General features: G+C 40.8%; 1 protein-coding gene across 2 annotated transcripts in view; it reads right to left on the reverse strand.

Moving 5' to 3' along the window:
* foxb1a (forkhead box B1a) overlaps positions 1–12,787 on the reverse strand; it is a 63,733-nt gene that overhangs the window by 22,136 nt on the left and 28,810 nt on the right. The window contains exon 3 of one of the 2 annotated variants that reach the window (XM_077568285.1): positions 7,967–9,936. The exons of the other annotated variant lie outside the window; for it this stretch is intronic. Coding sequence (XP_077424411.1) covers positions 8,797–9,729 — 933 coding nt within the window. The 5' untranslated portion in view covers positions 9,730–9,936 and the 3' untranslated portion in view covers positions 7,967–8,796. Of the gene's footprint in view, positions 1–7,966; positions 9,937–12,787 lie in introns of those variants that run through there. 2 annotated transcript variants of the gene reach the window in all.

The following is a 12,787-nucleotide window of genomic DNA, read 5'->3' on the forward strand; positions in this document are numbered from 1 at the left end:
CTTTAGCGTTGGTCGATGCCTTTCGTCTTTGAAAAAAATTCCCAAGTGTGAGCTGCTTGCAACCGGTCGCCACACTTCTGGGGCGAGGAGGAAACCGACTACAGTAATTTCTGGACTATAAGGCGCACTTGAGTATAAGCCGCGCTAGCTAAATTTGGGGAATACTCAAGTTTGTTACACATATAAGCCGCACTTGAATGCTACAGGTGTTTTAATGTTTCCGCACCGGGTTCCCGCAATTTACTTTTCCAAAATGAGAGCGCAAATTGTCTCGCTCTCGTTCTGTCTCTCCTACTGTATTTGGGCTCACTTGGTTTGTTTTGCTCTGCCTGACGCTCATGCGCTTCCTTTATAGTGCGCCCCCTTGTGATCTGATGGATAAGTCGCACCTTTGTATTAGCCGCAGGGTCGAATGCAAGTGAAAAAAGTAGCGGCTTATTGCCCAGAAAATACTGTACTGTACTTTATTTAAGGGGCATAAATAGAATGTATTTTATTGAACGTATAGTAAGTTAAAAGTGGAATTTATTTACATAATTACATTGCCCGTGCGTCGCGGTCCAAACGGGTTATTCCAATTAAGCACAAATCAGCATGTAAACGGGAGTAACACTTTCAGCCACGCATGTTAACGTGTTACCTCGATTGTTTCAGAAGCCGGAATTCTGACCTTAACCAAATATTGACTGCGTAGTCATTGCAGTCATGCTTGTTTCTTTCATATTTCATTTCATGTCAATATTTGAACATTTTTTTACAAAACAAGCACATATATGTATTTTTATTATTTGTATTTATTATTATTTATTTGATTTTTAAAAAAAAATATTTTTAAGAGTACGGGGATCTTATTGTTCAAAAACTTGTAATACAGAAAAACTAAGCACCCAAAAATGAGTTAAAAACAGCTTTCAGACCTAACCCAACAAAAATTGTGTTCCCCAGTGTAATAGACTTTAGTAGTGTGTTTTTATTAAACACTTTGGTGTAAAAATGGTTTGCGTTTCTCCTGGAATGTGAACTACACGGTTGTTATCAGACAGATTAACGTTGCTGTTTTGGATGTTTGTTGACTTTTTTCATAAACTGAAAACGCAAATAATTGAATATGGTCTCAGGTTGGAGGTTTTTGTAAATAACAGTGGTATCGAACATCCCTACAAAAAAGCAGAATTTATTTTTCAGTGTAGGCATCGGTAAGTACCGACCGGTGTGTCACATACCAAAACAATACTGGTGAACTTTGGGTTTCTCAAGCCAAGTGTAGCAACCACGTTCCATGTAAACATACAATTTGACAATGTTGTTGTTTTATTTATTTTTTTAGCTTTGTCTCCATGAAACTGTTCTCGGTAAGACTTCTGAGAGAAAGAGAGCCACAATGAGCGTCATTAACGAAGTGTAGAAACAATTGCAGTTGAGCCTCCGCAGGGCTCGTGTAGCCTGAAAGGGATTAAGTTGCCGCAGCGTTTGTATTCCGCTTGCTTTCGATTGGCCTTTGGGTCTTGTGTTGGGGCTTGTTAGTGGCGGCAGCCCTGGTTGGTTCCTCCTAGTGAAGAGCACACTTGAGCTGTGATGAAGGATCCAGGAACGCAAAGTTTACCGGTGGCTGCTAATTAACCCCACATTGTGCTCGCTAACAAAGAGACAAAGGAACAAAGTGGAATTTCAATGCGAGAGATAATCACAATCACAATGAGCGCAGTGCTCGGATGATGGATCATGCACTTAATAGGGATTTTCACACCAGCCATGACAACATGAGATTGGATCAAAGGCGGATGAAGTTGAATTAACAAAACAATGTCGCCTTGTTATGTAATAACAAACAGCCATCTGGGCCACCTCCCGACGAAGGCTTCCAATGGCGTCAAGAGGTAAGAGAAACTTCTTCAAGATGTTATCAGACAGTAGGAAAGGAGATGGAATCCTTTTCTCGCACACAAAAGAGGAAATGGACTTTGTAGCCTCTTCTTGTGTCCCACTGGCTGAAAGGCAATTACCGCCAACTTCCTATGCAGCATGGCGCCCGCCCGGCCCCTCAGAGGACGCCCCTGACCCGGCAAAGTTACCCAGAGGGGTGAAACGGGAGCTGTCAAAACTCACACCTCCCTCGCTCCAGCTGCTGCCCCACGGGGGGCTATCGCTGCGTAACTCCCGCTAATCAGCTCCTACGCATCTCTGCAAGTACCTGGCCCCGAGTGGATGGAGGCCCTTTCTCACCTCTGCTACCCCGCGCACCTTTGAAGTCCCGCGCAAGTGTTAGTTTACGGCAGGAGAGGCTACGATAAGATCCGAAGGAGCGGTGAAGAATTAGCTTCTTGTCACATTGTTTGAAAGGGGAAACAGCGGGCTGATAAAATCCACAGAATCTGTTACAGTTGTAACACGTCGTGGCTAAAGCACTTGAGAAGGAAAAACACTGTTGTGGCAAATCTGTTAAGTAGCTTCATTAACGCCGCTTGTTTGTCTCTACCGGCTTCCCACACTCAGGTTGTGCATGAACAAGCATTTGGTCGGACTGCAGTGCCAACAAGCGAGCGCGCCCTTTCGCAAGCGCGCACGACCTCCAATTACATCTCCGAGCGCAACTGGGGCGCTCTGATGTCGTTGGCGGCGCAAAATAATAAAACAGCAGAGGACTTGAGAGAGGCATGTCAGATGTAATAGCTGCAGCTTGTCAAGGCTGGAGCCTCAACTTTGATGGATGCCGTTCTGTTGGTTGTGTCTCACCTTGTCTCGACCCGCCTGACGCGCGGAGGAGCCAATAACGGGGGGGGCGTAACAAAAATCTGCACATGAACTCAAAATGGTATCATGGGCGGGTGGGGGAGTAAGGCTGGCCCTGTGAACTCATATATCAATGAAGTGAGCTGTACTTAGATTGCTAAAAGTTGACCCCAGTTAAGGGTTTTTTTGGGAATGACAACTTTTTGACTCTATGAAAAGCACCGAGAAACGTAATGAAAATGTAAAGATTTTTATGAGGTTAGTCTTGGTTTTATAGACGTGGCTATGGCTAAGAATAGCATACAGACTACTTAAGAACATGTTATATGCACATCAGAAGTTCTCAAGAGACTTTAACTCATTCACTGCCATTGACGGCTATAAACGTCAAAAATTTATTTGAACTATTTTTATTATTATTTCTGTTTTTTTTATTGTACATTTAGAACAGATATAAAAATGTTAATTGCCTGTCGCCCCTTATTTTTAATAATCTTATTTTAAATGAATTTTGCTAAAAGTTGACACCAGTTAAGGGTTTTTTGGAATGACAACTTTTTGACTATGAAAAGCACAGAGAAACGTAATGAAAATGTAAAGATTTTTATGAGGTTAGTCTTGGTTTTATAGACGTGGCTATGGCTAAGAATAGCATACAGATTACTTAAGAACATGTTATATGCACATCAGAAGTTCTCAAGAGACTTTAACTCATTCACTGCCATTGACGGCTATAAACGTCAAAAATTTATTTGAACTATTTTTATTATTATTTCAGTTTTTTTTATTGTACATTTAGAACAGATATAAAAATGTTAATTGCCTGTCGCCCCTTATTTTTAATAATCTTTTTTTAAATGAATTTTGCTAAAAGTTGACCCAAGTTAAGGGTTTTTTTGGAATGACAACTTTTTGACTCTATGAAAAGCACCGAGAAACGTAATGAAAATGTAAAGATTTTTATGAGGTTAGTCTTGGGTTTTATAGACATGTCTATGGCTAAGAGTAGCATACAGATTACTTAAGAACATGTTATATGCACATCAGAAGTTCTCAAGAGACTTTAACTCATTCACTGCCATTGACGGCTATAAACGTCAAAAATTTATTTGAACTATTTTTATTATTATTTCTGTTTTTTTTTATTGTACATTTAGAACAGATATAAAAATGTTAATTGCCTGTCGCCCCTTATTTTTAATAATCTTTTTTTAAATGAATTTTGCTAAAAGTTGACCCCAGTTAAGGGTTTTTTTGGAATGACAACTTTTTGACTCTATGAAAAGCACCGAGAAACGTAATGAAAATGTAAAGATTTTTATGAGGTTAGTCTTGGTTTTATAGACGTGGCTATGGCTAAGAATAGCATACAGACTACTTAAGAACATGTCATATGCTCATCAGAAGTTCTCAAGAGACTTTAACTCATTCACTGCCATTGACGGCTATAAACGTCAAAAATTCATTTGAACTATTTCTATTATTATTTCTATTTTTTATTGTACATTTAGAACAGATTTAAAAATGTGTGATTAATCGCGAGTTAACTAGTGAAGTCATGCGATTAATTACAATTAAAAACTTTTATTGCCTGTTGCCCCTTATTTTTAATAATCTTTTTTTAAATGAATTTATGGCAGTGAATGAGTTAATATGCACATTTTCACACAATATTGTTGAAAATCATCACTAGCTTATCTGGATGGAATTGGACGTTATTGAGACACATAAATATTCAAATGTGAAATGAATAATACAACGTTTAAATTGACAAGATATGAAATAAGTAGAAAAAGGATGATGTTACGTGAAGGAGTCAAGGCAAAAAAAAAAAAGGACTATAATTTAAATGTATTGCAGACAATTTAGTCTTTAGATCATTTTCACCCTGGCTGGAGTTTCCCAAAATGAACATTTTCAGTTCCTTAAAACTCTGAAATCATAGAATAATGTGTTTTTAAGAGGGGGTACTTCACACCATAAATTGGTAGAGTCATATGTGTGAAAATTTAAAATGTAAAAATTAGAAATGTGTGATTATAGAGGACCAATGTAGTCCACCAGGTTTCATCCAATTATTTTGTATCATGGATATGCAGTGTAGGCTCATGTGAAATATGTACCAAAGGGGGAAAAAAATCCAATAATTGTCTTAAATTATTTGAAATGGAAAAACCCTGAAAAATTGTCAACACACTCAAAATTGAAGAGACATACCATTTTTTGGCACATGTTGAGATCTTCAGTACTCTTACAGTATTTGAATGTGATCCAAATGAAATTGTAACCTGCGTTCTTCTGCACACAAGATAATAAATTGATTGTAGAATGGCCACCATTTTGGGAAAGTGTGTCGCAGGACACCAAACACAATGAAACTCAAGGTCTCTATAAACGAGTCTAGTCTGAACATAAAAATGCGCTGAACTTTTTGTAAAGACTCCAACTATAATCTCACAACAAGCCGGTAGTAATTATGTGGAAATAAAACCAAGCATCCACCAAATCAGAATTTCTTCTGACGTTCACTGTCTGCTGCTGCAGTGGAGTTTTGCCACCCGCTGACATAATTTGTTTCACAGTCACCAGCTAGCAGCATGAATCCGATGTTGACACTCTAATTTCATGCACACACGGGTGTTTGGCTGAGCCAGCCCACGAAATCCTGCCTCAACCCCCCCCCAAGCCTACCCGCTACACCTGCCCTTTACCCTCCCCTCACCGCCGTGTCATGTATTTTAGTCTGGGACGACTGATGATGCGAGATCCTTCTTGAGTCATAAAATACAAAACTGACAAGCTGCAAAAATGCGGAGATGAAATTTGAAGTCGGTGCACATTCCGCAGCATGTAGTCCATTCTATCTATCACAAGGAGCATAAACCACTAAATCTGTTTACAATAGTGCACAGCACCAAGGGAAAATATTTGGTTAACTTTGTTGTTAAAAAAATATATATATATATATATATAAAAGGCAAGGGAGAAATTAAAACAGCCAGCAGGCATGTTTAAAAATGTCAAAGTCCTGCCCAAACTTGACACATTTGCAGAGGATAATAGATGTGAGTTTGGTCCATCAGCGATTACTTTAGCCTTTTTCACTTTTTTGACAGGTTGCTGTGGGAAACACGGCCAGCTATACCTGCCGCTCTTTGTAGATGTCCTCATTCTGTCAGCATCGAGCGTGAACTGTTTTTCAACTCCACTGACCAGCAGGTAAACATATATATATATATATATATATAGTATGTTGAACGTAATCCTGCAATATGTCCCCTTCAAAACAAATCTGACAGTTTTCCTTTTGGCGTGAGCATAAATCCACAAGATAAACCCATAAACAAATAAGTTGTTTGCCAGAGCCAGACAACGGGCAGGTTTTACGAAACACTCACATCCTCTTGACAAATAGCCAAACAATAAACACATAGTAAATAACAACAGCCCCGTCTGTATCAGTTCCCCCGTATTTGAGGTTAAGTTGAGTTTATTGCAGAGGCCACCGCCCGCATGCATTAAGCAAATCATAAATTATACATGCTAATTACCTTGGGCCTCCACTTTAATGAATTATTTTAATTAAACTACAACGCTGCGGTTTTTGCATGTAGTCCATATTTCATCCCACGCTGGAGATGACCTTCGTCGTTGTCTAAATGGAACATAGTGGAGCAACAAGGACAATGCCAACAACACTGATGGGAAATTATCAAATTGAAAGTTGCATCTGGAGTCGATTTTTTTGGCGTTTTGTTGTGAAATTAATAACACAACAAATGGAAAGACTTTTTGGTCAGGGAGTGACTTATTTATTCATTTTGATTCAAGTAATTCTACAGACCCTTAAACAACTTCTTTTTTTTTTTCCTCATTCGCACCTGTTTCTTCCCAATTTTACATCTGGAAAATAATTTTGCTCCTTTTGATCTATATTTGTATTTGTAAATTATGTTTTTGTCTCAAATACCAAAGCTTTGAAAAAATAAATAAATAAATAAATAAATAAATATATATATATATATATATATATATATATATATATATATATATATATATATAACCTATGAACACACACACACACATATTTTTGCAATTCACCTGCACAACATACACCCAATAATTTTTTTGCTTAAAAATGCCTTTCGTGACAACATCAATTTCATGTTATAATTCTACATTACAAACCTTACAAACAAACAATGATAATAGTAAAAAATGATATTTGTGTTTGTTGTATGTTTCCATAATGAGGTGACATTACCTTTTGATTGATTTCTAATAGTTTTAGTGCATTTGAGCTATTTTAATTATTCGGAGAAAAATAAAAGCTTGTAATGTATTGTCCCAGTTCCCAACATCAGCAATCAATCAGGACTTAATGTTGGCCACACAACACAAAAGTGAGGAGGGGGGAAAAAGTGACACTGTTGTACAAACAGTCGGTGGGGGAGGGGTGGATTTAAATTCCAAAAGGGTCTCGCAGTTCGTTTCCTAGTTCCCCAGTCAGCAATGTGTTTGTGAAAAAAATCAGGCTTTTTGTCTTGCTGAAAAAGGCTAAATCTACATTGGTGGCCCAGTTGAAGTTTGCTATTCTTTGCACTTTCAATCCGACTGAATGAAGCAGAATGAAGTGGCCCGATCGCCTTTATTTGATCTAGTCCTTTGCATAAAGTGACGGAATGTATTTGTTTAATGCCCTACGATGGACTGACACTACTTGAGTTGATTTGAAATAACGCAGAAACGATCAAATTTAACAAATAAATGCAAACGGTGTTTTATTATATACATATATATATATATTATAAATTGTTACGTGCGTGCGTCGTGATAGCAAAACGTCACTTATTCCATTAGACGGTGTTAAACGCGTTGCAAATCCGGGGTGCAGATTGCTCGTTGAAATGTTTATTGTTGGACTATTTTCTTTATTTCACGCGCATCTTGATGAATGAGCACACTTGTCTGCGCTGTGGCCATGCCACGGCTGCACCGCGCATTCTAATGCAGAGCACAAATCATGTCTGTGCTGCTTCGAGGAAAAAGAAAAAGTCTCCCACTCGGAAATCTTACAGGTTGGGATGCACGTAACATAATAATAGCAATTATTAGTCTTTAAAAATAATTTTATGGAGGCAAATTGTGATGATATATTTATTACAGTACAACGAAAATGATAATAATAATAACAAGAAACATTTTTGATTGTTTACTTCACTTTTAATGAGAAAATATTTGGATGACCTTTTTTTTCCCCCAATTCATTGTAGAATGTTTGCACACTTTTCAAAAGCACGCATGCTTGCAAAACAAAAATAACGAGGGGGGGGGGGAGAAAAAAAACAATAACATGAACATTAACACATTTTTTTCCGTTTAGAATGCATGCTTCACTTTTATAAGAAAACGTACAAATTTACAGCAACTGATCCACGTGGTCACCACAGCCTTTTTAAATTAAATGCTTCACAGAACACCTTTTTTTCTGGAAAATAGATATCTAAAATGTAGAACTAAAAAGTGCATTTTACAACATTATCGTTTCGGTTATTTGCAATATTCACATATCTTGCATTTTTGAGCACATGTCACATTTAGACTTTTCGATATGGAATGATTTTTAGATTATTTTTTTTTAAACTGGGAAATAGCCTATTTGGTATGCCCTCGACATTATTAGAGGAACGCGTCAGTGTCATTGACGTTACAGTGACCACACGAAAAAAGTGTGCAAAACATTTACGAGTATAAAACTGAAACCTCCCCGCGTATGTGGGCCTTACAAAACTCCCCGTTCAACACGTAAAAGTCCATGTGAAATTTTCAAATAATTTATATTTTCTTGAAGAGCAATACTGTGCTGGACTTTCAGGACACGTTTTTTTTTTCTTCTTCTTCTTCTTCTTTTTTTTTTTTTTTTAAAGCGACACATTCAACATATACAACAAGCGAATCAATAAGCAACTCGCCTTGAATAGAGTCCGACGTACGACACAGATTTATAAACTTTGGGTTCGCTATACCAGCAGTTGCTTTTTTTTTTTGCCCGGCGGGTCCATTTGGTCAGTGCACGGCCACCGACTGGAGCGTGGCCGGGCTGGTGAGCGTCTCTCCGGGGGTGGCGGGGCTACTTTGGCTGGTGGCAGTCTGCGGGGACGTCGGGCTCAGGGACTGGGGCGAGTTGGACAGGAAGGCGGGCAGGTGGTGCGGGAGCGCCGAGAAGCCGGCCATGGAGGTGGGCGTGGGCTTGATGGGCACCGGGATGGCCGGTAGAGTCTGCGCGCCGTGACACAGCGACTTGATGGGCACGCCGTAAGCGCTGTAGTCGCTCGGCGCCATGGCGTCCATCACGCCGCCGTTGTACATGTGCGGCCAGGCCGTGGTGAGCTGGTTGTGCAGCGGGTAGCCGGCAGACATGGACTGCATGGTGGAGAAGGCCAAGCTCCCGGGGACTTTGTACTCTCTGGCGATGATGTTCTCGATGGCGAACGGGTGCTTGAAGGTGGAGGTCTGGGACACCCCCAGGTTGTAGGTGGACATTTGCGGCAGGTGCGTGCCGGTGGCCGCCTGCAGGGCGCTCAGCCGCAGCTTGGCCTGCTGCTGGAGGTAGTGGGCGGCGTCCGACTGCTTGCTGGGGGCCAGGTGATGGTCCGAAGCGCCGAGCACCTTGAAGCGCTTGCGGCGTCTCAGGAAGCTGCCGTTCTCGAACATGTCCCCGCAGCTGGGGTGCAGCGCCCAGAAGCTGCCTTTGCCCGGCTGGTCGGGGCGCCGGGGGATTTTGATGAAGCAGTCGTTGAAGGACAAGTTGTGCCTGAGCGAGTTCTGCCACCGCTGCGTGTTTTCTCGGTAGTAAGGGAAGCGATCCATGATGAACTTGTAGATTTCACTCAGGGGGAGCATCTTCTCCGGGCAGCTCTGGATGGCCATGGCCGTCAGAGAGATGTACGAGTACGGAGGCTTCTGGTCGCTGTACGTGTTTCTCCCCGGACGAGGCATCCTCGATAAGTTCAAAACACGCAAAGAAAGAAGAAGTAGTCACCCTTAATTCCGTGCTGCGAGTTTCTTCATGCGGGAGTTGTTTTCCCCCAGCCTTTTGCTCGGACGTCTTTTTCTCAGCCGGTCCCGCGCTAGAGGAGCTCACAAGACTTCATCGGGGCGTCCCGGACTAAGCGGATGATGCCTCCATGGCCCTCCTCGAACCATCTGATAGTTTTATGTAGTGACATGAGCAGAAAAGACCCCCGCCGAGGCGCTTCCATTAATGTGCCACCTCTTTGCTATCACATGACAATTGCCATGGGAGGAGGAGGAGGAGGTGGAGAGGGAGGAGGAGGAGGAGGAGGAGGGAGTGAGGGAGGAAGGCATAATCTGGTTTCATTTACACCTATTTACATGGACACCTTGGGCCAATGGAAATCATTTCCATTTGAAGACAGAAAAAGGGGTGAAAAGGCTCGCCAGCCGGAATTGAACTGCGAAGGCACTCAGTGTGTGGAGGTATGCGCTTATATGCTTGACACTTGCACGGAGATTTCACAAAACACGGCGTCGGGAGTTGAAGTTTGGATTTCTTTTAAAAGGGAAATGCGCGTGTATGTTTATTAAAATATGTGTAAAGGCCTGTGTGCAAAAACAACAGTCGGTTTAGTATATTTTAGATTTGTGCGCATTTTTTACAGCGTGGTAACAATAATTTTTAACAAAATAATGTTTTTAAATTAATCATCCTAACATTAAAATAAAAATGTATAATAATAATTCGTTTTAATTCATTTTAATTTTATTGTTCCATTGTTTACAAAAAAATGAACAGTAAACATTTCGTAGGAAGTGTACATTCCACGACAATGCAAACAATGCTGTTCAAACTGCAACTTCATGAGGCAATCAGCCCCATTGTGTTTATGGAAAGCAGGCTGAAAAGTACTTCAGAAATGCAAATAAACCCTTCAAGTTGGTGTGCTGGAAAACTGTATAAAATATCCATAAGTCAATTATATGAATGTGAAAACCAAATGGGAAGCCTATTTTCAACGACTGCTATTCAAGCCTTTTTTTTTTCTTCTTCTTCTTCTGGCCACGCAGGGCCACCTTTCCGCTTGGAGGGTTTGCAATGGCGAGGACCACACACACGCACACGCAGATTTGCTCATAATTTATGCTAATTCCAAAACCTCACCCCCACCCCATCCTCTCTCACCACCGCCGCCACCCCAATAAATCCACAATGCGCCCCATCACCAGTCTGACGGATTACAGAAAAGAATCGCGTTGCGGGGGGACATTTTTGAGAAGAAGAAAAAATAGAAAGAAAGAAAAAGATGTCTCAGCTCAGAGATAATTCGGGACAAAAAAATGTAATCATTTTGCAAGTGCACACTTAAAATATTTTTAAACAGTGCACGTTTAGATTTTTTTTTATCGTGGTGGTTGGGGGTCTTTCCCCTGCAGAGTGGCTTTTAACACCTGTCAGTTCCTATTAATGTTCAGTCCAAAAGGTTTTGTGCAAAAGGAAGTGCGGATAATGACTACACATCGCCATGGATAAACAACTTTTGACACCCATTCATTCGCATTTAAAAAAAAAAACTATATATATTGAGGTGGGGGGAATTCTTATTGTGTTTAATTCGTGGGTGTAAAAGTCAATCACATCATGTGGAATTCACGCTTATTTAATTCTGCAAATGCTATAAATGTCACGTGTGCTTTAACGCGCCATTCTTCTTTACGCCTAATGAAATCATTCATCTTTGTTTTATTTGTTTATGTGCAGTAAAAAAAAAAATGTTTTTTTTTCATGTCATGATGGGATATCAGTATAGGGCCTTTGTCAGTGTCCAGTGCACACACTGAAAATACCACCATGACTCTTGAATGGGCTCTTAGCTGCACCCCAACTCCCGAGTTCAAGCATGCAGTACATCAAGTCTGCACTATGTTTGGTCATTTGTAGAAAAAGCCCAACAAAGGTTGGGATAAGCCAAATTGCATCGCACTTGTGAACCGTGCCTCGGTCTGAAGTGGAGGGGGGGGGGGGGAGACACCCAAGAACAATTTTGTGCAAGGTTTTAAAAAAAAAAAAAAGGAGGGAAAACAAAGGGCACTCTCTGCAACATCTTAAAGTAGAGTAGTGAGGCGTGACATTCCCAGGGTGACGAGACACAAAAGCCGAGGTCGCGGGGATGAAAAAGAGAATCAAACAGCCACTTTCACACGTCTGCCCTCCTCTGCTGCGCCCCCACGACGCACAATAGGAAACAAATGTTGTTAAAAGAGGATCGATGCCATTCATCCTAAAGCAGCGAATGATAGCCAAACAATATTGTCACACACAGGCCAGTTGAGATATGCTGCCACCCAGAGCCATGCAGGGGTGGAGGAGAAAACAAACAAAAACAACAACAACCGGATAACGCTCATAAATGCAATAATGTATTTTTCTCCAGATTTTCTTTTTTATTCGTTTTGGGAAATTATTGGTCAGAGAAAAGAATGCGTCAATTTAAAACGCTTTTTTTTTTTAAATACACTTTTTTTTTCTTGACTGAGGCTTTCAAGCGATTTGTCATGGCTTGTGCATTAGCGTGCGAGGGAAAACAATTTCCAAGTCAACCAATAGGTCCGCGCTTCTAATTAAGTCCGCGGTGATTTCAGCCCCCCCGGAGATGTTTTACGGTGCAATTAAGGACGCTCTGATGGCAAGGTATGAATATTCAGCAGAATGACAATTAATTAGCAGACGGAGGGCCCTCATAAGGAGCTCCTCAATGCCAAAATGAGCCCGTGTGACGGGACACTCGCACTTCTTAAAGGCCATCCTCACCATGCTAAATATATGCGCAGGGAGAAGAACGCTGCATGCGTGAAAGCCTCATCTGGACTAATGTTACTTTTTTTTTTGCATGTTTTTCCTCTTTTCTTACATGTGATCAAACAGCGGATATTAGAAGTGTTCCTCGTCCCACTCCATTAGTTGTTTTGTGCGGGGTGACATCAGAGGGAGTACCTGGAAAAAGACCTCGGGGCTTTCTGAGCATATGCTCGGATTATG

The sequence above is a fragment of the Vanacampus margaritifer genome, chromosome 6 (genome assembly GCF_051991255.1).
Source record: "Vanacampus margaritifer isolate UIUO_Vmar chromosome 6, RoL_Vmar_1.0, whole genome shotgun sequence".
In the NCBI taxonomy this organism is placed as follows: Eukaryota; Metazoa; Chordata; class Actinopteri; order Syngnathiformes; family Syngnathidae; genus Vanacampus; species Vanacampus margaritifer.